General features: G+C 39.2%; 1 protein-coding gene across 2 annotated transcripts in view; it reads right to left on the bottom strand.

The window, feature by feature from the left end:
• F13A1 (coagulation factor XIII A chain) overlaps positions 1-26,762 on the bottom strand; it is a 165,090-nt gene that overhangs the window by 134,606 nt on the left and 3,722 nt on the right. For both annotated transcript variants that reach the window (XM_042937988.1, XM_042937989.1), the window contains exon 3: positions 17,339-17,527. In XM_042937988.1, the coding sequence (XP_042793922.1) occupies positions 17,339-17,527 (189 nt within the window). The remainder of the gene's footprint in view (positions 1-17,338; positions 17,528-26,762) is intronic.

The raw sequence follows: 26,762 nt of genomic DNA, 5'->3' as shown, positions 1-26,762 counted from the left end.
GCAAAATACAGCCTTTCCCTCAAGAAGCATCGGCTCTAGGAGAATACAGAACTGAGTGATTGGGAGCAAAATATCAATGACGGGCTCAGCCCATTGCATAATAATGCAACCAGAGTCCAAGTCCAAAACAATCAATCTGGGGGTGGTTACTCAGTAAATCAATGAAATAGGGATGATGGAGCACCCATAAAGCCAGGTATACTGTGTCATATAAATCTAGGGGAAATGAAGCAGAGAGCAATAACAGACTTCTTTCTAACTTCTGAAGATGATTACCTTAGAGTTGTGCCCTAAATAATCAGGACTGCAATTCTTTTTCTTGAAGTTTTATCTTGGTGGTTATAAACACAAATGCTGTCTTTATGAATCATCTTTATTTTTAAAATTTGGCTAACACTCCACTCAAGTGTCTTTGACATGTTTAAAGCAATTTGTTTCACAAATATGAAAGTTAGAAAAAATTGAAATGACGGAAATGAAGTAATGGAGACAGTGTGTCATTTTCTATCACTTAGAAATATGTTGCACAAATAAAAAAGTTGTTTGATGGAAAATGCCAATCTAGCTGTTTCCACTGCTTCGTTTCCATCATTTTAGTCATAAGAACTTTGTTTTTGTCTCTTCCTGTGGAATTAACTGCCTCAGAATACTAAGGGCTCTTGTCTACCCTGTGTGCTAATTTTCTGGTGCACTTTACTGCATATATGTGAACCTAACTTTGAGATGCTGGACATCAAATGTGGCTTGTCTCTTTGGGAGCCACTTAGGGGATTGAGAGGGAAAGATATTTTGCCTTTGTATTTTCCCAGTCAAGGAAACAGGACTTGAGATAGCATTCATTCTTATAAGTCCAAATGGAAAGCATAACACCTTTAATGGAAGAGTTGATATCATTGTGCTGACTGCTACTTTCCAAAAGAAATTCCTGCACATATGTTTCTCCCTGGAAACACCACAGCGCACAGTGTTGCACACACTTGATTAGCTGCTGGACTGCAAGAAGGGTCAACCCCACAGATTCTCATTCTATGGTGTCTGTCTCAGTCTGCTGGGGCAGCTAACAAAATGCCATAGACTGGCTGGCTTAAACAACAGACGTTCATTTTTCACAGTCCTGGAGGCTGAGAAGTCTAAGATCAGGGCACAGACTTGGTTCCTGGTGAGAACTCTCTTAACTTGCAGATGGCAGCTGTGTCCTCACTTGGTGGTGGGGAGACATAGCTCTGATTGCTCTTCGTCTTAAAAGGGTACAAATCCCATCATGGAGCCCCGCGGTCGTGACCTCATTTAATCCTATTTCCCACAGGCCCCAGCTCCAAAGATCATTTCAATGGGGGCTAGGGCTTCAATATAGGAATTTGGTGGATAGATGGGGTGACACAAACATTCAGCCCATAGCAATGTCTGTCCCCTCTCCCTTACTAAAGACCTTAGGGTTGTCCTTCCAGGACTTTTTTTTTTTTTTTTTTTTTTTTTTAGCCGAGCTCCTCATACTTGGTCTCTTCCCTCAAGGAAGAATCAGTAGAATTTATCAGATTCTGAATACTAGCTTGTCCTAGCATTTCTCACCTGATGCTGGACCTGGGATCTAGAAAGGTCTTGGAAGGATAAAAGGTTCATTGAATGGGAAACAAAGACAGAAACCCATTCTCCTCTCTAAATTGTGTGCAATTAATGAAATTAAAATATGGCAATTTGTTAATTTAAAACATTAGGGTATTATTTCTATGAAGAGTAAATATGGAGGTGAGGGGAAGCATAATTAGTCTTATCAGATATTTCAAATTTAGCAAGAATGGGTTTATTAGAATCTTGCCATTAGCTGTTAGCTGGGACCAGTTCCCTTAGAATGAGTTTTCAAAGGCTGATTTCATGGGACACAGTATGGAGATGTTTAGTGATCAGCTGCTGCCAGGGAAGGCAGGTGCAAAGGAAGTGTCAGCATGTCAGCATGAGAACTTCTGAGCTGCTTGATGGGCAGTGCAAAATTCTTGATACATTTGGAAGACCACTGCCTCAGTTTCTTCATATGCAAAAGGTAGACTGTAATTGTAACTACCTCCTGGAGCTAGACCACGTGCACAGAGAATGATCATAGACCTGACTTGGGATTCCACATTGGTTAAGCCACACATGGACTTTGGCCCATTTATTCCACTATTTGTTCCCAGTATCTGTTAATGTCCAGTCCTAATATGCTCCCTGGTAATCTGATTAAACATCCATAGAACTCAAGGCTGTCACTGCCACTCAGAATCCTGAGAGGTTATAGAGGATTGTAGCAGTATCTTGCACACTCCCAAAAGAGATCTGGAGAGAGGCTTAGTTCTTATCTGGTAGAGGGCAAAGGTGGCTGCCTTCCCTCTCAGCCCCCATGGGTAGCTCGGGTCTCTTTGCTGCTGCAGTGAGGAAGTACAAAGGAGCCCAAACTATGCCTCAGATGGCACACTGGGGCTTGCTTCCAGCTCTGTGCCTATTTGCTGATTTCCTGCCTCTGGGTCTTTCTCCCTTTGCTCTCCCTCATCTTGAATGGATGTCTCTGCTTGACCTCACCTATGCTGGAGGAAGTCATCATCCCACATCTGCACTTCCAAAGCCAGGTCAACCTGGCACCCCACTCAATCCAATGCTCTTGACTCATCATGTCTTCCCCATCTGAAATGGTTTTTCTGTGCCCTGTTTGGACACTTATTCCATTTTTTAACATCATGAGATTGCTCCCCTTCTCCCTCTACATTCCTCCTATTTTCTAGTAGCTTCCTCTTGCTTCAGCTCTGATTTGGCAATCATATATCCAAGGTTTGCTAAGGACAGTCCAGCTTATGCCTGTTTTCTTAGCACATCCTCTATTTAGTCACTCCCTCCCTCTCTCCCAAAAGTGTCCTAGCTTGGAGGATGCATTATAGGTCACCCTAGCTGTGATCCACTGAGCTCTATTAAGTCCTGGTTGACCTTGTGCAAGAATGCATTTGAACGTTTTTATAGGGATGAACAGTTTCAAGACCTGTAAGACAAATGAGTTGGCCCAAGATGGCTATGATATTTTCCAGTGCCCAAATATTTATGAGTCTGTGATTTTATGAAAAGAACAAAGCTTTGGACTGCTTTACCTTTAACAATGAGCGGAGCAGGTATGCTCTTCAGAGAAGCCAATCCTAACTGCTTGGTGGGCACTAGTCCTGGGCAATTCTCCTCCTTCAGCTCCCTGTTTCTGCCTTGAATATAAGCTCAACCCTCAGCCTTTTTAATTCCACATACTTTCAACTTATTGCACCCTATTTTTCTGCATCTCTTTGTGCCTGACTCCCCATGCTTTTCATCTTTTCTTTCAATATTTATTGTTGGAATATCTTATGTCCTCAAGACATTGCTCTCTGCAGAGTGTCAGCTAGTTATTCTGCAAAGCCAATTTGTGCAAATTTATAAACGGGTCAGTTGGATAGTATTATCTATCCTCACAGAGCATTTTCATTTCGTTAGGGGAGCTTCAGATATTATGCATTAATTTGAAGGAGTAACTATAATAGAGGAATTCAATATGCTGTTACTGGAACACTTTTCATGTCTCATCATATAGGCAGCTGTCTCTCTACCTGGCTATAGATTTGGCAAGTGGCAGATTTGGCAGGTGGCATTCGTATGTTGGTGAACATAATGTATGAATGAGTGAATGTGATTGAAAATCTGTTTTTATTATAATCCATTTTATTTTCATTCTACACATTCCTCCCCAGAAGCCTTTATTTTTAAAGCATATTTGGTTTACCAGTTTGAAGTGTGAGATAGTGAGCACCTCTAGATTATCAAGGAAGCACGGATTGTAGATATCCCTGTCTCTCCTCCCCCTACAGGCATACTGGGTGAGTAAGTAAAAAGGATGTGGATATCATTCAAGTCTCTTATGACCCGAGACTTACACCACTTATTGAGCCCCCTTTAAAATGCTCTTGAAAGCTGATGGTGACTTAATTGCATTCGATCACGTTAATGAGATTCTGATCTTTGACAAAAGATAGTTTTTCAGGGCTCATGTTTTAATCTGACATGATGAAGTGGACTGCTTAGGGACGATAATGATTCTGCTGTGTTGAGAAGCCTCTACAAGCCTCACCTCTACAAACCCAGTAGAAGGGCTCTGAATTCTATTTAGTGTAAACATTCACTAAGCAAACAATAAGTGGAGGCTGACTCCATAGGGTGAACACATTCCTTATGGGCTTGTCAAGCTGGGTCTCCATACTACCCTGCAAGCTCCATGAAGCTCCAGGGTCCTCTAGAACCAGCGGCACCCAAACTAGATATAGCCATGAGATCTGATTCCATTCAGGATTTCTTTTTCATTAGAAACATGTGTACATCAGCAAAAACTATGCTCTTGGACTTCAAAGAATGCTTTTCTCTCAACCTGGAGGGTATACACTTCCTGTCCCTCTTGTGACACTCCCAATTCCTTAAGGTCTATCTCAAGACCTGTTTGCTTTGTCCAAGACTTCACCCTTCCACTCTAGCTTAGGTCCCTCCTGCCTGACAAGTGCAATGCCTGCCTGCCTCTGTGACACATTTCTGGTAGAGAACTGTGTCAGTTCAGCCCTTGATTTTATACTATATGGTTTGTGTTTATCAGTTGTGGAATTCTTCCCACCTCAACTATAGCAAGCTCTTTAAAGACAGGAATGGTGTCTTAAATTCTCTGTGGTATCTCACACAGTGCCAGACACAGCAAAGTTTATGCATCAAAAACTCACTGAACCAGTGATGAGATGAGATATTATAAAGTCACCTACACAGAAATGGAAAAGAAGTAGGGAAATGAAAGAAGCTACATCAAGACCCCCTGAAGAAACTCCAACAGTACAGCAAAGGAGGCTTTAGGGGACTAAGATACACTTTAGCCAGAGACAGTCCAGGGCATTCAGAGAATCCAACCTGGCTTCCTGAAGGCTGAAGAAAACCTGTGAACGCATGCACAAATTGCTATAACTCTTGCAACTCCCCTAACTGATGGGTAAATGCCAAAACATTCACCCACAGGACAGTGTGTATGTGTGTAGGAGAGACAGAACAAGAGTCAAAGCAAGAGAAAAACAGAGAAAGAGACGGAGAGTTAAGAGAAATCACAAGAAAAGGTAGAAATTCACAAGGGCTGAGATACCGAGAAGAAACAAAAGGTGAAAAGGAAAGCAAAAGAGAGGTAGAGCTATTTATAGCTTGCCTTGTGGTCATCTAACACCTGTCTGGCTCTGGCTGCTGTTACAGTAATGTTGTATGAAGGTTATACTGCCTTAAGGAATACAATAAGGATTTAGCTTTCCTATACAGTTGCAATATTCAAAATAAGGCTGGTAATTGGGTCATCTTATTAGCAAGCAACTATCACTAAGGAGTTCCAAGAGCTTTCCAGTCAGTCCCTCATCAGTCCATGTAACACACTTGTGGAGTAATGAGAGGGCACTGATTATGAACAATTAGCTCAGTTTTACCCTTTCCTCAGTGGATTTTCATTCCACTTGGACACTGTCTCTCTTTTAACCGGAGACTTAAGAGCAAAGTCTAACAGTGGGCACATTAGTTTTCATTAAATGTTTTCCCCTCTCCCTTTTCACCCCTAACTTCACATACTGCAAGAAAGACTTAGAATTATATGGAAAAGCCCGGCAGTGCTCACACTGAATCATCCCTGAGTTCAGACCATGGGTTTCTGGTCATGTACAGTTTCAATTATGTGGGTGCTAATTAGTCAAGGTTATGAATTCTCATAAGTGAAAGAGGTCAATGTAAGACACAGCATGAAGACAGAAACAGAGGAGAGTGAGGGCAATGGAAAATTAGGGGAATAAAAAAGAGGGAGAAAGAGGAGGAAGAAGCCAGGCATCTGTGTGGGATTCTCGTTCTAAACTCCACAGTCCCTTACGACTGTGCCACACAGCACACTTGATATTATGAAACGCACTGGCAACTCTATTGCCCTAAGGATCCCAAGCTTCACTTAGAATCTCCAGCTCTGCAGGATGGGATGTGGGTCACAAGGCAGGGCCGAGGGGCCTCCCTGCAGGTCTCTTGCACTAGAATATGGATATAGATTCCTCCTACTTTGAGACTAAACGACCTCTGTCACTTCAGCTGGAACTGTAGGCAAATAATTCCCGGCAGAACTTGGCCTGTGGGTTGTCAGGCTTTCTATTTGATTAATTAAGCTGTCAGCATGGATGTTGTAAATACTGGATATTTTTGTTTGGAGGTTCAATGGTCATTACCTTTGCTTTGCTACCAGGAAAGAAAAGAGAGAGCAATGGCCTCCTATTGCCTTTTTGACAGCATGTTCTTATTTGGTAATAGTCCTTCATTGGAGAACCTCACTCAGTGCCACTGGTCCTGACTACATAGTCTCTGAGGGCTCACCCTACCGTCTTCTCTCTCACTGCCCTCTTTTCAGACCCAGGGTGAGGGTGGGGCATTACCAGCGGAATACAGAATAGTGGGAAATTGATCCCATAGAAAGCTGCAGAAGAGTCACCTGAATCTAGAGTCAAGCTAAGCTAGTGCCTCAGCAAAAGTATCCATTTACAGGTAGACAATCACGGAATTTAGAGGAGAATAAATGGATTAATATACCAAACAACATAACTAGGATTAATTTTACTATTTGATTACAATCTTGGCCATGCATCTGCCTTCTAAAGGGGCTGAAGTGGACAGACCACTGAGCTAAGATTCTGATCATTTGAGGGGAAGCTAGGGACAGGGGATCTCCCCTCCCCTGCTTAACCCTGGGTCAATCCCTCAATTCTTGTGCACTTAAGTTTCCAGATTTTTCAGTGAGGCTTACTCCTACCCTTCCTGCTTCCCAGTGTTGTTGTGAGAGTAAGAAGAATGCTTTCATATACATTATTTCCTTTAATCCATAAATAGCTGCCAGAAGTAAATATTTTCAGGTAAGAAAACAGTCACTTGGGGGTTCAGTGATTTTGTCATTGTTCTAAGTGGTGAACTGGGACTCTCACTGGGTCTGCCTGACCCCAAAGCCTCCCCATCCACTGTGCTGGTTCCCACCCCCTTTATCAGAGGAGCTATCATCCCTGATGTGACTCCATGCTTGGCAAAGTATCAGTCGCTGTAGCACACTCTTTTACCTCAGACCATAGTATATTACTTTACTACAGGTGAGTCTTACTTGACCATGAAAAAAAAAGAAAAAGAAAAAGAAAAACAAACAAACCCACAATTTTACTACTTCTTGTTATAAGGTAAATTTTTAAAGAGGAAAAAATCATATAGAATGATGTATTGCACATTTACTCTGTCATCCAATAGTAACAGTCTTTCTCCCACCCTGCCCAAGTCTCTTACTGCTGTCCCTGACAACAATCTCAGCCCTCCAATTTATCTTTCATGCTCTTCTACAGTAATCTAAAAAGAAGACACTTACAGCTTTTTAATATACTCCTTTAAAAAAATCTTCCACAGAGACTGTTTATAGAATAATATCTAAACTTCAAGTCAAGGCATAGGAGGTCATCAATATGTTTCCAACTTTTCTTTCCCCACTGAACTTCACATTATTTTTTCTAGAATATATACTTTCCCATTTCATGGCATTAACTCCTACTCATCCTTTGAGATCCAGCACTTTCCGGGGGACTCTTCCAACTAGTCACACGGTCAATCTCTCTCTCCAAGATGCTTTCCAACCATTGTGCTCAAGATACTGGCGTTCAGCTCAACTCTTAGTGTGCTGGCTGTCCCCTCCAGACTCTTTGGGAGCAGAAAATGAACATATATTACTACTCCAACCCCAATATAGTGCTTTGCACATGAAAGGTGTTCAGTAAGAGTCCAATAAACACATTAAAAAGGAAAGTAAATTGACTTTATGGTAACAGAAGCCAAACAAAAATCTGGCAAATAAATATATACAAATGTAAAAAGAAAAGTAAAGTAATCCTTTATGAAAAGAAAAGTTGGTGAACAGAAGTGCCAAATTTATTAGTTATTTTAATGTTGGCACAAAATCTAAAGTATCAAAGAGAGAAAAAAAAGCAGATAGTATATTAACTTACCATAACCCATAAACTACAGTATTTTGTAGAATTAAGGTAATTTGTAACAGTAGTTCAGCCTCTCCTAGACTGAGTTGTGCATTTTTACTGAAGGGTGTTATGAAAATAAAAACATGGTAGAGTAGTGTTTATAGGAAGACAATTTGGGGAAGCTAAAGGCTAAAGAAGATTTGCTTTTTAATGCTGTGTATCCCCAGAGACTTTAAAATACTAATGTGTGCTGGGACTCTCCAAGAAAAGGTATGAAACACAGCATGACCTAAATGCATTTGACCACTTTTTTAAGGAGTCTTTCACATGACACGTGTTCATAGAGAACACACTCTGGGAAACATTGTCCTAGTTTCTTAGATGCCATTATTCGTCACTTCACAAAGGCTTAAAAATGAACATACTTATCGTCAATGCAGAAACACACAGAAGGAAAAATTTGAAATGACATCCCATATAAATGCTGCTTCAAAATGATGGAATGGGTGTCCTATTTTTATTAAAACACAGCATGAGATAGTAGAGAGAGCATAGGCTAAGAAATAATTCTCTAGATCTTACCAGCTACATGATTTGGGGCAAGAAATATCTTGGCAGAGAAACTGCGCTATGTCTATGAAAACCACAGATGGTGATTTTTTTTAATGTTTATTTATTTATTTTGAAAGAGAGAGTATGAGTGGGGGAGGGGGAGAGAGAGAGATTGAGAGAGATTGAGAGAGAGAGAGAGAGAGAGAGAGAGAGAGAGAATCCCAAGCTCTATACTTAGCATGGAGCCTGACAAGGGGCCCAATCCCACGACCCTGGGATCATGACCCAAGCAGAAATCAAGAGTAGGATGCTCAACCGACTGAGCCACCCAGGTGCCCAATGGATGGTGACTTTATCTGGATTCTCTGAGCCAAAAATCTAAAGGCAACCAGAAGTCTTAAACGGTCTGGATGATGCTTTCAGATATAAGACGTGGTTCTTTGCACTCCTCAGCTCCTGCTATACGGGCTCACCTCCTACATCTTTGAGAAACTTGAGGTTATCAGGCATGATCAGTTTCCTATCTTTCTGCCTAATGCAGTCACATTCTCCCATATCTTTTTCTCAACACCCTCAGAGGAAACAGATTCTTCTTCCTAGACAATCCCTCATCCATGTCTCTTCACTTCTTCCAGCATTCTCCATCAGCCACCAGAGTTTCTCTTGATTCTTGAGGATTCCTCATCTATTGGCTCTGTACCCACGGCTCCCTTCATGTTCAAGTACCTCCAATCGTAAACACCCAAACCAAAACACCACCTTATCTAACCTACATTCTTCTCCAGTTACTATCCAAATTGTCTTTTCTTCTCATCCAAAAGGATAAGTCCACATTTTCTATGCCCACTTTTCACATCTCATTTACTTTCAAACCATTAAAATTTGGTTTCTCCCTGAGTAACCAGTGCCCCCATAATTGCTGAGTCCATTTGGAAGTTCTTATGTCTCTGCATCTCCTTGTTGTATTTGATAAAGCTGGTCATGCTTTCTACCCAACTCTCTTGGATTTGGTGACACGGCACTCCCTGATTTTCCCTTCTACTTATCTGTTCATGTGGTCTTTGTCTCCTCCAGGGGCTCTAGTTCCTGGACTGATTCCTTAAGAGTTGTTTGCTCTCAGGATTTGAGCCTCAGTCTGCTTCTTACCTGATTTACTTTGTCTGAATGATCTTGCCACTCATCTATAATGTATGAAATCCAAACCAAGTCCCTAAGCTTCAGCGACTGTCTATTGGACATGTTTATCTGGTAGTCCCTCAAGTACTGCAAACTCAGCAGGTTCAAACCGAATCCCATTTATGCCTCCACTGTTTCATTGGTGGAGGTAGTCTGCATTGTGATTAGGAGAGAATGTCTGGGATTGAATTGTAGCCCCAGCATTCTCCAGATGTGACCTTGAGTAAGTTACTTATACTCCTCCAACACTCATCGCATCTGACAAATGCGGATGACCTTAGTCCCATGCCCACAGGGGTGCCTAAAGCATTAAATGGAAAGTACACAGAACCTCTGCACAGTTCCCAGTGCTGGTGAGTGAATTATCAGTGGGAACCACTATCATCATTACCGTTTCCCACACTCACCCTTTTCTCCCAATTTCCCTGCATTCTTTATCTCATTTGGAGTTGCCAGCCTCTATTGTCATAGTCACACAACCCAGCAACCTGGGAGTTGTACCTGACTCTTTCTACCCCTCTGCCTGTACAGACTGCCAATCACAAGTCCTGTGGATTTTGCCACCCAAATGTTGCTCAAATCCCATCCAACCTCTCCATTGCTACAATGGCTGCCCTAATCCAGGTTCTAACCCTCTCTCCAATCCTGAACCCCCCACTGAGAAATTTTGATGTCACACCCATCCTTAAGATGCATCAGAGTCTGACACCCCAGACTGGCTTTCCATGAATGCTATTCAAGAAATGAGTGGAAGAGAAATATTGAAGCATTGAGGATATTTCAATGGTTTATGTGATTAAGAATGCAGAATATAGGGGCTTCGGGTGGCTAAGCCAGTTGACCATCCAACTTAGGCTCAGGTCATGACCTCACGGTTTGTGAGTTTGAGTCACACATCGGGCTTGCAGCTGTTTCCTTGCTCTCCCCCCCTTTGCCCCTCCCATGCTCATTCTCTCTCTTTATCTCTCTTTTTCTCTCTCAAAAATGAATAAAAAATATTAAAAAAGAAAAAAAAATTCAGAATATGTGCAATTGATATTGTCCTGTAAACACCTGGGCTCAGGATGAATACCCTCAGTGTGCTATCAGTGAGCTGCACTCTCAGACTCACGGGATGGGGAAGCTGGAAGGGGCTTGCTAACACACACCACTGGGTGTCCACCAGTATCCGCTCTTAGCACTCCCTCTCCCTCTCCTCTGAAGAGACTGAAAAAATGAAATAATCTACTGGTTTCTCTTACAGATAACGGTGGCAAATGAGACATGAATAGTTTGCTGAACCAGTTTACTTTCATTGTCCTGATGGGAGGAACAGGCTTTGCTGAGGCCATGCCTCCCCTCTTCTTTCTGTCATCACCAGAAAAATGAAGCTTGGAGCTGGGGGAGCCACCGCAGGACTGAGGAAAAGGCAAGAAGATCTGCCAGGTGCTGGCCTGCACACCTTGGGCTGTGTGATTGGGCCCAGGGAGGAAGGAACTTGCTCATGAACCCTGTCTTCTCCTTGGAGGGCTAATTGGGTAGGGCTGCTTTGAGGCGGGTGGCTGGTAAGGAATCCAGCTCAGAATTCTTTCCTCAGAATGACTTTCTCTCAACAGAGTATCAAACAAGAAGGAGACCCTATGTTAAAGTATAACAAAGTGTCACCATCAGCTATTCCTAAATTTTCATGGCTGCAGCTACAGGTTAGCAAAATCTATAATTAATCCTGCTGCATTCCTTTCATGATATGTCATGGCTTTAGGCTCAGAGGTGGAAAGAAAGAAAAGGTTCCATAGACCTTACTGGGAACATTTTTCAGCCACACCCCACCTCCTCAAATCCATTAACACATCCCACCAAACTCACAGAGATGGCTGTGCTCCTCCAGCAACTAATGGACACAGTTATCAAAGCATGGAGACCATCTGTAGCTCATGCATGGAAAGCCCTAGCCAAGAAGATGCACTAATTCCCCTGTTCACTTTCTCTAACCAGAGGATCCAGCAAAGGATTAAGCTGGGACCATCTGACAGAGTCTATTTATTTAAATATTTAAATATAAAGAAAGGGGTGCCTCAGTCGTTTAAGCATCCGACTTTGGCTCAGGACGTGATCTTGCGGTTTATGGGTTCAAGCCCCGCATCGGGCTCTGTGCTGACAGCTCAGAGCCTGGAGCCTGCTTCAGATTCTGTGTCTCCCTCCCTTTCTGCCCATCCCCTGCTCATGCTCTGTCTCTCTCTCTGTCTCTCAAAAATGAATAGATGTTTAAAAAAATAAAAATAAATATAAAGAAAGAAAAAAACTTGATTTAAAGGCAGAATCACTTATAAATAAATCATATGCCTTAGGTTCTGAAGACAGTAACAAAAGGAAACTTCAGTGGCACAGGGGTGGCTCAGTTGGTTGAGCATCTGACTTCAGCTCAGGTCATGATCTCATGGTTTGTGAGTTCTAACCCCACATTGGGCTCTGTGCTGACATCTCAGAGCCTTTGGCTCCTCTGTCCCCCTCTCTCTCTGCCCCTACCCTGCTTGAGCTTTCTCTCTCTCAAAAAATAAACATTTAAAAAGGAAACTCCCGTGAGTTTACACACCCCAGTTCATTTTACATAAAGTTACGGGGGGGGGGGGGGGCGGGGGAAGAGAAGGGAACAATAATAAGGAACTGAATGCAAACTGGAAACAATTAAGTGTAAAGTTACTTTTTTTATGTGTTTTTAACATAATAATAGCTAGCTCTAGGCCATGGTTATATTCTTTGAAAGTAGTGCATAAATTGATCTGTGCTGATAAATCTAATCGTGTTATAAACACTTTAAAATAAATATTTGAGATTTGTTATGTGTTGTTTATTTTTTTACAAAGTATTCTCTTTTCTGTTTTTTTTTAATTTTTTAAATGTTTATTTATTTTTGAGACAGTGAGAGGCAGAGCGTGAGTGGGGCAGGGGCAGAGAGATGGAGACACAGAATCTGAAGCAGGTTCCAGGCTCTGAGCTGTCAGCTCAGAGCCGGACGTGGGGCTTGAACTCACAGACCGTGAGATCATGACCTGAGCTGAAGTCGGATGCTTAAATGACTGAGCCTCCCAGGCGCCCATCTCTTTTCTGTTTTTTAAATCACTACTTCCACTTTCTATGTTTCCTGAAATGGAGGTGCACCCACATGTATAAGACTTTGCTCTTAATTTCATTTCCAGTGCACATTTGACACATTTCTTCTCATTACAGTAATCACTTTTAAAATCCAATTTTCATGGTTTTATTCAATCCTATTGAAAGAAATACTGCAGTTTAAGAGAAAAATCTCTGAGCTCCATGAGCGTCCCACAATGTGCTTTTCTTCACTCTTGGTCCTACCACTGGTGGTGAAACCTTGGGCAGTCACGGCACTCTCTGAATGACCCGGGACGCAGAAAGGAGACTGCCTTGGATAAATCCTCTATCATTGGTCTTTTACAGCCCTTTAGAAATGTGTTTGAATTCTCATGCACTAAATAGTAGACTCTGGAATTTTGCTAGTTTTCTTTCCTTGTTTCTGCAATAATTTTGGAAATACAAAATCCTCAAATGTAATGATGCCTGTTATGGGCTACACGCATTGGAATACAGCTTAACTCTGAAAGTACACATCATGGGCTCTAAGAAGGATTTAGAATACGTGTTGGTTTTTAAAATATATAGATTTTTATCTCAAAGGCAAATTTGCTATGCTTCCCCCATCCCACCTTTTTACTGAAGGAAAAAAGTCCTTTGTAAAAGAGTTCACATGCTCGCTGGGGGGATGCTGTGGTAGTGCCCAGACCTCCCTAAGGACAAGGCATGCTGTCCCGGTGGCTCCCAGCTCTCACTGGGAACCCGACCTCACACTCATCGTGTCAGTTTTCCTAAAACTTCCATTATCGTAGCTATTTTCTGAACGGTCTGTGGAAAGAGCCTCAGACCTCAGTCAAGTCCACTTCAGGGACAAAGTCTTCCTCCCTCCTTGCTGCACTAAACATTTGGCTGTGAAGGAGATAAAATTCCTGTGTAGTTGGAGCAAAACTGGGGACGGAACTTCAAAAGTGTGTTTGTTGACTCGCATGGAGTGATCATTACATTATAAAGGTGTGAAGGGCATTTTAATCGACTCTACTCCAAACAAATGTGCATACACACACACACACACACACACACACACCCCACACTTGAAAGAGATAAATGCACTTAGGGAAAGAAATAAAAATAAATTTTCATCAGATTTAAAAATACTGTGAAAAATATTAGCTGTGGAGTCTTTTCTCACCTGAAGTAATTGTATTAAAAAATATGAACAATAATAGTCTGCTCCCTAAATGTAATGAAATTGTGGTTATTACATTTCACTTAACATAGAGAAATAGTGATTTAGTTTTTCTTTCTCTTACCCCACAATTGGGATAATAAACAGTTCTGCCCAGAACCCACACGTCATACTGATGATGTTCATTCTGACTCAGGGATCTCTTTTCCCCCTTTCCCATTTCCACTCTGGCTTCAACCAATTTCCCCACATTTATGTGTGAATTTGCACTGTAAATGAAAGTGAGTACAAACCATATACCTTGAGTAGTTAGGGGCCAGAGACTTTTTTTCTAAGGAAGTGCTGTTTATTTTTAGTTCTGATTGTATTATTTGTAATTTCTTTATATATATAATGTATATGTATAAATATAGATGTGTATATAAATTACACATATACATATATACACATATGTATATCTCCACATAGATCAATAATTTTATCTAGATGCGTACATATAATGATATCATGCTTGCTTTTTTTCTCTCTTCCTCACTAGTTTCCCCTTTCCTTTTGCTTCTCCCTCCTTCCTACCCTCCCACCAAGGAATGCATATCATCACCTATGTGTGTGCTTCTTACTGTTTTCTGCACTCACAACACTCTATTGACCTATGCATGAACACAGTTGCATGTAGAGAAGATCATAGGTACTCCTCCATATTTCGCTTCCTCAATACCACCTCTGTTGAAATCATCTGGCATAGGTCTAATTCATTATTTTTTTAAAAGTAACAATTCATTGTGTGAATATATCCGCCATTCCATTATTAAGAGATTTTTTTAAATTTTTTGCCACTATAAATAATGCTGCAGTAAATAATAGCCATCTTTATAAACTAGATTTTAAATACCTATGGTATAGATTTCTAAGAGTGGAGTTGTTAGCTCAAAGGCATATGTCCTCTTAATATCCTGAAACTGATAATCCTAAAACTGATCCTGCCGAATTGCATTCTAAGGAGGTTATGAAATTGTACATTTATATCAGCAATGTGTGTTTTTCTAGACATACATGTCAGCAACAGATATTACAGTTTTTCTAAATTTTTGCCTGTTGGATACAAATGACTTTGGCTTTCCCAATCCTAATGAATTTGAGCATGTTTTCATATGATTACAGGTTATCTGGATTTTCTCTGTTTTGAATTGTCTCTTCATATACTTTGTCTATTTTTCTATTGCTTGTCTTCAGATTGTCAATTTGTAAGAGATTTTTTTCTACATTAACCTTTTATCTCATATGTGTGTTCTGAATATTTTTCCAGCTCTATCTTTTATCCATTGATTGGTCATTTGTTCATATATATGGTCACTTATGGTATTTTGGTATGTATAAACCAAATATATATACATGTAAAATAATATATATAATTACACATGTATAGATAAATATATTAAATACAAAAATATGTCAAGTGCATATACTTACATGTAACAAATATATACACCCAATATAAATATACATATATACTAAAATACCGAGATGTAAAATACGTTATTAAAAAAACAAACAAAAAAACAAAAAGCCCATGTACTTTTCTTACTCCATGAAACCAACAACTATATTAAATAATCTTACATACTGAGATCTATTTCTGGATTCTCTATTCTGTTCCACGAAACACTTCTGATAGTATGTTCTAATAGATACTTCTTATAGAAAGTGCTCTACTATTCATTCTTTCTTTGTATCATTTTCTTGATTATTGCCAAGTAATTACTCTTACAAATGAACTCTGTTATTTTATTCAAGACAAAAAAAATCTTCTGTTGGGATTCCAATTGGAAATGCACTATGTTTATATACTAATTTGGGGAGACTTAAAAAAATGGAGATATCACATCCAAAACCATATTTGTCTTTTCATTGGTTTTTCATGTCTTTTTTTAAGATTTAATAGCTGCTTTATTTGCACTGTGTGTCTTGGTTTTTAAAATTTGTTTTTACATTTCATAGTTTTAGTAACTTTTATATGTGGAATATTTTTTCTTATTTCTATTTCTAGGTCCTCACTGCTAAAGAGAAAGGCTACTAACTTTTTAAAATTTATTTTATATCCAGCCATTTTACCAGTTTTCTTAATACTGTGCTTTTTTTCTTGAATCTGTTGGGTATATATATATATATAGATAGATAGATATACTATCATAGCATTAGCAAAATATGTAATTTTATTCTTTCCCAGTATTTATAGGATATTTCTCTTAAATTGTTCATTTGCTGAATCCTTAAAGCAATGCTTAACAACAACAACAACAACAACAACAACAAAAGAATGACAATCACAGGTATCTCTGCCTAATTTCTGATTATAATTAAATGAATTTTTTGCCACTTAGGATACCAAAAGTTGTTGGTTTGGGGTAAATAATCTTTATTATCATTGAGGAGATTTCTTTTACTTTTATCTTATTTAAAGTCTTTAAAAAAAAAAAAACAGCTGCTGAGTTTAATATGTTCCTTTCAGTGAGTATTAATTTGATTGCTTGGTTTTTATTTTATTTATATATAGGATTATATGGACAGCTTTTTTGATATTGAACCATTTTTGCTTTTTTGTGCATGTGTTTACTTGCTATATTTGTAAATGTCTAGATAAATATTTACTAAAATGTGTCAAATGTTAATAGCTATAACATAAAGGATTCCAGGATAAAATTAATTGGGGAAACACTGAACCAAACAGACTTAAATGGTACCTTCCTGAACTGTTAAGCTAATGTGTATTGTCAACCTACAAAAGGAGATTAGAGTATAAATGTTTAGTGAACTTTATTTGATGGTCTATATTTTATGAGCCATTACACGGGAGCAGTTTAGAGCAAAGCAAACTTTGGGAAATGCTTGTATGGAGATTATATACTAAGAATTTCAAATAATACTAAGAATTGCAAATAATTTTGGTACATAAAACCAAATAAATCATAAGAGTAGAGCTGATAAACTAAAAGCCACATTATAGGATTGCAAAACCATTTGTGAAAAATAATTTAATTAACTAACATTTTGTATTAATTATACTCACTTTTAGTATGTAAGAATTTTACCAGGGTAGGCCCAAATTATTGGTGGTATTATTGGCATTATACAGACCCATCTTAGAATATAAGGTGGTCCTGGAGCTGGATATGGTCCCAGGTCCAGCCAATTGTCACAGTATAATTCTAGGAAATAACACAATTGCACCTGTATCCCTTTCTACTATGCAACCCATGGTATCATGACAATTATGATGTGATGACATAGATGGACTATCATGACATGACTTGTGTGTGGCACTTACCAATGACATATTCCACTCTGAAGAAATCCCTTCTGGGGTCGTATGGACGATTGAAGTCAATCTGAATGAAGAAAGACTGTCCTCTACGTACAATCAGGTGGTTGTTTTCATACTTGTCAGTGTGGTGGTCCACTTTGTTGGTGTCCCATCTCTCCTTGAACAGGTGAACATTTGTGACATTAAGGTAGTCTACACACATAGAAAACAATTAAGGGAAACCATTGAGTAACTTTGGTTTAACCAAAACTCAAAAAAAAATAGATTGTTTTTTCTTGAAGAAGCAAGTTAATGAGGCCTGTTAGATAGAACCCTCTACAGGGGGCTTGTGGATTTGGGGGTCAGTCTCTTGTGACATTCTTGTTCTAACGATGACTTTAAAAGCTTTCCCCCCTCTAATCTCATTTTATACCACAGGGCACTTTTGTAGGATAGACAGAGCAGTGTTGATGATGCCTCCCATACATGTCTAGGTACAGAGAAACTAGGACCAGAGTTCAAGTCTTCACATTCCTACACTCACACTTCTTTCATGATGGCAGGTGGTCACCATCATGACTACCAACTCACTATGTCACTAACTAGGGATAAGCAGAGTATAGCCACTTCAATTTTCTTATCTTTAAAAAGGGAAGAATCAAATATGATAAACCCTCAAAGAGATGTTACAAGGACAAAGTTAACCTTTAATCCAAAATTCTCCTCTTACTTTAGAAAGGGTCAAAAACCCCTCCTTTTGTTATTTCTAAAAGTAGATCTGATTCCTCAAAGGCAAGAAAGAAAAGAACAAGTGTGGAAAAAGGATACTGACATTTCATTGAGATACATATAACGGTTTCCACTTTGAACATGCAGGAACAAGCTTCACATTTCCCTAGCTCCTAAATGACCAGTCTGGAAGTCAAACCATGGTATGCTGAAAAAATCTATAGGTTTTTCCTTTGGTTTTTGGAATTGGGAGAGTATATGTCAGTTATACACTTATTTGAGACATGATAGCACCAGGTAACAGTTAGATCCCCTCCCACCTTTCTCCCGTTCCCTCTGCAAATGATCACTCAATGTGGAGGTCACTCTACCCATCTACATTGTAGTTTGCAAGATCTAGTCTAGAGACAGATTTCTGTGTGCACACTTGGAGTTCTAAAGGGGAATTCATGAGAGAGGCTGGTGGGGGTACACTAGCCTCCTGCCCACCCACCCTTTCCCTGAACCCACCTGTTGCATGCTTTGCCCTCACGGCTGTGAACACAGGGTGCACAGCTGCTGAGTCTGTATCATGCTGGAGCATCACTCTCAAAGACTCCAGTGCCTTCCTTTGCTTTGACACAGGAATCCTGTGTAAAAGGACACCTGGTCCCCTCTGAACCCATTTTTGTCTCATAGGTGAAATCAAGAAGTTGGACTCATTAAGATACTCTCCAGTTCAAAAGTCTAGGAGTTCCTGAAACATTCTTCATTAATTCAAAGTCCAGGTAATCCTGAGTTTGAATCTCAGGCATCTTAATTACTTAGGTAAGGGATGTTGCCTCATAGCAGCTGAGTTTTTTCTCACCTTTCAAATGAGGATACTAATACTTTGAGAATTTCTACAAAGATTCAATGACATAACATGACGACGGCTCTCATACTATGCCTGGCATATAGTGGGGCCATAGTCTTACTTGTGGAGAGCTTAAATATAAACTCTGATGGTCGGTGTGATGCTCAGTGGGTTACTGTGACTGTGATATTACAGCACATAGAAAGTGCAAGATACAGTTTTATTTTTACCCCATCGCAGAACCCTGAACATGGTCCCCTGAAGGGCACTTTCCTTCCATTATGCTGTGGGTGGAAGATGTTTAATTCTCTAGACCTCTCTCTTCTAAGCTGCCTTTCCCCCCTAAGTTCTCTGACCTTATTAAGGTTACAGTCCCCAGTGTTAAGCCAACTTCAGAAAGAGCTAGAGAATCATAAATGTCTTAGTTGAAAAGGAACTTAGTAATCAACTCATCTGGTCATCTTTCTTCACACTGTACCTTTCCATAACGTTTCATTTTGTTTAAATGTCTAAAAACTTAATCCTCAGAAATGGGTTTAATCAGGTCTCCATCAGCATGATTGGAAGGAATGCACTGATAGAGCCTCACAGAATCTCCGAGGGCAAAGGCACTTTCTAGAGCATCTGACAGACCTATGTACTGCATGAAACATCTTGAAAGCCCAAATGCTTAGGCTTTTTGTCTTCATCTGAATGGGAAACCCACTATCTCGCAAGGCAAACAGTCCATTTTTAAACAATTTTAATTATTTGAAAAACTCCTGTAAGATGAACTGACATTTGCTTCCTTGCAATTTTTCTAACAATGGATCCTGGTTCTGACTTCTGGATAAATATAGAATGCATTCTATTCATTTCATCTGGTACTCCTTAGGTATGTAAAAGCTTCTATTCCTTTGACTAAAACATTCACCATTTCTTCCACTGTTCTTTTCCAGACGTTTTACCCACTACTTTGTTCTGGAATATATTCCATTTTATAAATTCCCAATGAAAAACAATGAGACCACTACATCTTTCCAAATAAAAAGTATATTTCTGTTATTTCAGTCTAAGATATCATTAGTATTTTAAATAGTTCTATCTTATTATTGATCAACGTGAAGCACCTGATAAAGAGAAACCCTTAAAAACACATTCTGATGTCATTTCTATGATTAGGATTCAATCTAGACCCTTAGAAACCACTCACTCATGTTGCTATTTAGCCATATCTATGCAAAGATTTTCTTCTTTGTAGCTCAGTGTTAAGGTTTTACATGTATCTATGTTGAATTTCATCTTACTGCATTTGGTTAATTGGTCCAAGCTTTTAATGTAATTTTAGACCCTAAGCATATATTCAGTGTATTTAATACTCTCCCCAACTTGCTGTCCTCCAGGAATTTTATGTGTGTCATTTTATGTTGCCATTCAAGACATGAATATAAATGCTGATTTAGGTCACTGCCTAGTAAATACAACCTAGATAAATGAACAGTGGTAGATACTAAAAATTGAAAAGATAGTTATGACATGGCACCATAAATATTCTGATAAAGTGGTACAGGGTATTTGATGGAGGAGGGTATCTGGAAGGTATAGGGAACCTGTAACCAAGATTTGGCAGGGGGGATTAAGGAAGCTCCTTGGAGGAAGGGAGGTATATAAACAATGGTCAGAAAGGTGAGCAAGTTTTCCAGGTAGAAAAAGGGGTGGGGAAGGATGTTTCAGGGAGAGAGGAGGATGAGTGAAGACTGAGGCAAGAGAGTGCGTAGTTTACTTAAGAAATTGAAGCATGATTGGTTGGCTGGAATGTGCTAGTGGGACCACAGAGGAAAAGTAAGCCGGAGCCACTCATGCCAGTCCTGTAGACCATGTGAGTAATTTGGATTTTAATGGCACTGGGGATCCAGTGAAAAATCTGATACAGCAAAATGACATGATTAGATTTATGTATATAAGCTTCAACTGCTTCTGGTGACAGAGTAAGAAAAGGAATGGATGGTGGCAGTGTTGGAGGCAGGAGGGTTGGCTGAGAGTCTGCTGTGGCACTCCAGGTGAAGGATGGGATGAGTCTAATCTGCCTCCAGGTGATGAAAGCACTGGTTCTGGAGCACTGCCAGGACTTGCCTCATCTCATCCCACCACCTCTTCCATGATAATGTGCCCCTGAAAATAAGTATATTGGCTTTATGCCTTGGCTTCCCAAGCAGCCTCACCAAAGGGAAATATAAAGCTAGAAAGACAAATTCAAGGTTTCTTGTTTGTTTGTTTGTTTTGTTTTAGTATCTGGCTCTCACTGGTTTTATTCTTATTGCAAATGAAAACTCTGGCTTTCTAGTTCCATGAGCTTGTCTAATGAATTTGGTTAATGTCTAGTGAGTCTGGTTAAAGTCAGTCTATCCCTGAAGTAGTGAAACACAGTACTACTTCTGTGGGGTACTGATATCTATTGGAAGAATAAGAGTTCCACGGTTAAACCAGTTTGGGAAAATGCTGCTTAACCAAAGTCAATCAGGATTCTTGCAGGATTTATGGGAGACTTTAATATATTGATGTGCGTTGTAAATATCCTATAGGTGCCATGATTTCCAAACTTAAATGCTCATGGGGACTATTTTCTGTGGAGTTCAGTGTTTTGCAGAATATGTTCCGGGTGATGCTTCACTACTTACTAATTGTGCAACCTCAGAGAAGTTATTTAATCTCTCTGAGCTTCAGTTTTCTTTCCTTTAAAAAGATAATGGAATGTTTGCTTTACAGGGTTCGTGTAGAGATTAAATGAAAAAATGTATGTAAACTGCTTTAGCACAGTGTCTGGCCCTAGCAAATTCTCACAAATTATTTTCATTGTATTATCATTGTTATTATTAAGAGAGGAGAATAGCATAGTGGATAAGAGTATAGATTTTCGAGGCAGATTTTCTGGACTCAAATCCCAGTTCTGGCACTATCACCATGACTTTGGACCAGTTATACAAACTTCCTGTGCCTCCGTTTTATCATCTGCAAAATGGGGAGGTGTATTCTGAGAAGACAGGCTTGCTTTTCTTTTCTTGCATTTCCACAAGTGGATGAAATAAATTTCCCCTCCTTATTCCCCTCCATATTCCCAGAATATGTTTTTCCTTTTTTTAATAAAAATTTATTATCATGAAGCACTTTGTGTCATCTTAATATAGGCCATTTATCTATGAAACTATAAGCCTTTGCGGACAAGATCTCATCTTCACTGTACCTGGGAAGACGTGAAAAGACGCCATGGGAAATATGCCACTTTTTACTTTAAACAAATGTAATGCCTGAAAATTTGGAACTTAGAGTTGGTTATTCATCATAAAATGGATATTCTATTTATCAGAAGATTAATCACGGGAGTCCTTTAAATGTTATTTATCAGACAATTTCATTCTTAACAGATACCAATTTCAGGACTATATATAGTATATTGTATATATGTGTGTATAGTATATTATATATTGTACAGCGTTGAAGGTAGTGATCTGTGGTTTCATAATATGAGGCCCCCAGAGTAGCACTTTCATTTCAGACAGGAATAAAGATTCCATGCCTTGATAGTGCATAATTCATATATTACTTATAACAAAAGGTAAATAAGAGTACTAATAGATTCTTTTGAGTCTATAAAACATAAGCCAAAAAAACCACTACGGTTTCATAGTGAAAGCAAAAATATATATAATATGTTTATATTTGTCACATAAATATATATTAAATATATTTATATAAATTAAATAATAATATATGAAATAAACATATGTTAGCATATACATGAAGAATTTGTTTTAAAATAATGTAGTCTGCAAAGTTATAATTTTGATAATGCTTTTTCTAAGTATGGAGTTTTAAAAAATTCTATTTTTTTCTAAATGATCTTTTCATTCTTTACTGCAACAATCCTCCAACAGGTCAGTGCCTACAGGAAAAAAGGAAAAAAAAAATCATGGAAAACTACGGTTGTACTCTATGTGGGGAAAAACCAAGGCAATGATTAGTAAGATTTCCCTTTGTAATCTCTTAAAATAAAACTGCATATTAAAATAATTTAAACCAATGAAAACATTTCATTTAAAAAATAAAACTTGACCAAGACACGGAAGATTAAAAGCGACATTAAAAGTAAGAGTTTAAAGAACTAATGTTGTAGACTTTAGTCAAATGGACAAGACATATGGAAGGGTAACCAGCAGAGTTGTTTATCCTTAGAGGGAGAAGGAAAGGACAGCATAGCTCTATGGATTTGCTAGGGGTTGGCCTGAGCACTGGGGAATAAGGTGAGGTCCTCAAACCACTGATTAAACAACACTTCTTTCATTGCTCATGGACAGTCACCACAGATCAAGCTTTGTATTTGGTGTTTACAATACCTAGCAATAGCAAGGGGTCTATAGATGTTGGTTGTAAAATCTGAGCATAGATATAAAAACATCATAGTTCTTTCTCTTGTCCATTTTGGTCAGCGCTGTCCCTCTTCATGTAGTAAACAGTAAACACTCATTAAGCTGGCATATTGATTTCTGCTTTGCTTATTGGATTAATGAGACATAGTTTAGACTGAAGGAGACTTCTCATCTAGGCTCCATTCGCCATAAACAGGAAATGAATTTGCTTTTCCCTGTCCAAGCCGGGTTCCTGGCAAAATAGAGCCACTCATTGCTAAGCTACTTTGTTTTTGTTTTTGTTTTTGTTTTAGAGAGATATTGTAGCTGGAAAGTTGGCAGCTTGCTCTTTCAAAGTGACAGCTTTCAAAAAGTCTACCTAACACAATTTAGCCTAATTCCAAACACATCAGAAAATGGACTGGTTAAAAAAAAAAAAATCTCTCCTCATGAGCCAGCTGCTTCCTGGTCCTCCTACCCTTTCCCTAATATGAAAAAAAGTAGATTATTTTCTCCTTAGGTTGTAAAAATATTCTTTGGAGAATGATTATACCTGTCACAGATGGAATCTTGAGATAAGTTAAATGTTTAGGTTCATATCCTAGGAATTCCCTAGTGAAATGAAATCTCCATGCAATCTTCGGTAATATTATTACCAAAATGTAGGCATAAGTACTGTCCATGGGGAAGTAGGTCTGTTTATTGTTGAAACAACAGGATAAAAGTTCCTTTCTCATATTTCCTTTGGAAACCTCAAGTTTTAAAGTATCATTAATTAGAATGATTAAAAACATTTTCTTAAAAAGAAGCTTATTGTTTTTCAACTGTTGCTATTCAAATGTCCTGTACTGTAAACTGTATAAGAAATGCTTAGCTGCCCAGAGCAAGGTGGAGTAAGAAGTGAGACCAGCATCTTCTCCAGACACTGAAATCTGTCTGGCCTACCTCTCCTCTTGCTGGAAGTATCTCAACAGCAGCCTCCAAGTATATTTCCTTCTCTCCATTTTCCCCTCACCATTAGAATTGCCTTCATGAAACATAATTCTGATGATTTAATTTTGCTATTTAGAATCCTTTGCAAGGAGGAAAGGTAAGGTCTCAGTGTACCTCAGTGTACAATAGGTCCCTGCCTACTTTCCCCAGGCTTATCCCCCACCATATCCCCATTACTTGATAAATACTGTTCTCTCTGCTAGAAATGCAGTTCCCATGCATTGCCTGTCTGGAAGACTCCTATTCATCCTCTGAGACCCAACTCAGTTGTCCTCTTTCTCACTGTACCCACACCAAGTTATCCCTTTCTCTGTTCTTTTGCTGCAATAGGCATAATTTCTGTTACACTATTTTTGCATGGAATTTCAATGATCTTTTCTGTGTCTATATCATCTACTAAATGGAGAGCCACTTGAAGCCAGGGATTGGCTTACTCATCTTTGTGTCCCCAGAGAGAACTTAGCATAGTTCCTGACACACAGGTGGCAGTCATTAAATGCTTTTACACAAACCGAATGAAAGAATGAATTGATTCTATACAACCTCATTTCTGAATCATACATTAAATGTCTTTCTTATTCTTTTAAAAATCTTCAACCCAGAGAGGTTTATTCTGCACAAAGGAGAGATTTATAATTAATTAGTTAACTAGTTGATCTGGTTCTGACAGGGAATGGGGTGGGAAGGAGGAGATGCTCAGAAAGGTACAAGACTCCATTAGCTTGAAAGATTCGAGATCTCTCCTGCATTTGATTTTTTTTTTTTTTTTTAGAAATCCAGACTTGCTTTCCAGTTGAATTCATCACATTAGATGTATCCAATAAAGATTATAATCATCACTGTAAATGATCACTATGGTTAACAATGCAGAGTCAAACCAGAGCAAGAATATAAGGTTATCTTCCCGAACATTACATCTCCTAAAATAACCTTTGAGACCAGGAAAGCTGTAAAGAGATTTTCAGAAATAACCACTGAGCATGCAGAACAGTCTAATAGGAAGAGATGCAAATCTAGAAATCTGAGGAGATTTTCACATACCATTCTCAGCTACAACTGAGTTTGGAAGAGGGCGTTAAGGACCCCTAAAAACACATGAAGATGTCAAACATCACCAGTGAGACTAGCTGGTCCTATCTCTGGGGTTTCACTGTCGCCTCAAATATTTCAATTTTTTGTAAATAGTGTGCTGCTGGATGGGAGGAACTTTATGTGAGTTTATACAATCTGAAATGCCGGCTAAAGTCATTCTTAACCAAATTCTCACAAAAGCTATGAATTAAGGGTATACATTCAGTGTATATTATATACATCGACTGCCACAAGGCTGTTTGAAGCGAAAAATCTGCCATTTCCCCCTTTCCTCCTCTTGCTTTTCTGCCTTTTCAGTCAGCTTGGTACAAGTAGCTTGTTAAAGGGACGCTTTTGGAAAAAAGGAGAGTTTGCCTTACGACTTTGAGAGCCAAAGCGTCCTCAGGCAGGGGCTCAGGGAGATCCAAGCCCTCTTGGACGCCCCTAGTGGTCACTGCATAAGCTGCAAGAAGACAGAAGTTAAATACCGTGACTGCTTTAGCAGGGGATAACTTGGAACAAGTTGATGTATTTCGTGTCAGAGAAATTTGAAATATAAAGGATAAGTAGGAGACAGTCCTCCTTGATCAGGTGGTTTATATGCTGGTATTTTTCTTCTGTTCTCATCTAGGACTTTCCTCTATGCTCCCTGGGTTCTGAGACCCTTTTCTCATAGTGAGTAGCAATTAGTTCACATTAAATGCATGCATGTTTATGAAATCTGGAACATGCTATTAATAATAAGATTATAATGACTCTAGGACTGATGAGTCATTCAATTCTCCAGTGACTGACTGTTCATTCATTGTACAAATAGTCATTGGACACTCACACACGTCTGCCAAGGTCTGTAATAGGTATCCCAGAATGTCACTTGGGCTGTGGATACATGATGACTGATTTTTCCAAATAATTCTCTTCAATATAATTCCCCACCTGTGCCTCCAAAAATAAACAAAAAACAGTAAACCCAGATTTGTTTGTTTTTTAAATCAACCCACCTGCTCAAGTTTTCTGGAAGTTTTGATTTCTTATTAGCAACATTTTGTTCAGATTTCAGGTAGACAGACCCTGCAGGTGGTTACACATTCCCCTTGGAAGTGGTGGGCCCCTTTCACTGTGGTGGGCCCCTAACCTAGTAGGGTATGATAATCTGCTTCTGAATCAAGGAGCATTTGTAGGTCACGTCCTATGGATCAGGCGTCTCATGGGCACTGGTCATTTGATCACAATGGCAACTGTAAAGTAGGTATTGCTTCCATTTTCCTGATGGAGAAAATGAAGCTCCCCTGGGTGACAAAGTAAGCAAGTGGCAAATCTGGAAACAGAACCCAGGTCTTCTGAGTCTCGGACCGGGGTGTTCTTTGCTACATCTCACTGTCTCTGTGCACATTTCTCTTCACTGATCCTGTGCCCCTCTCTCTTTCTGTTCTTCCTG

The sequence above is a fragment of the Panthera leo genome, chromosome B2 (genome assembly GCF_018350215.1).
Source record: "Panthera leo isolate Ple1 chromosome B2, P.leo_Ple1_pat1.1, whole genome shotgun sequence".
Lineage (NCBI taxonomy): Eukaryota > Metazoa > Chordata > Mammalia > Carnivora > Felidae > Panthera > Panthera leo.
This window is presented reverse-complemented; position numbering and strand designations above follow the sequence as displayed.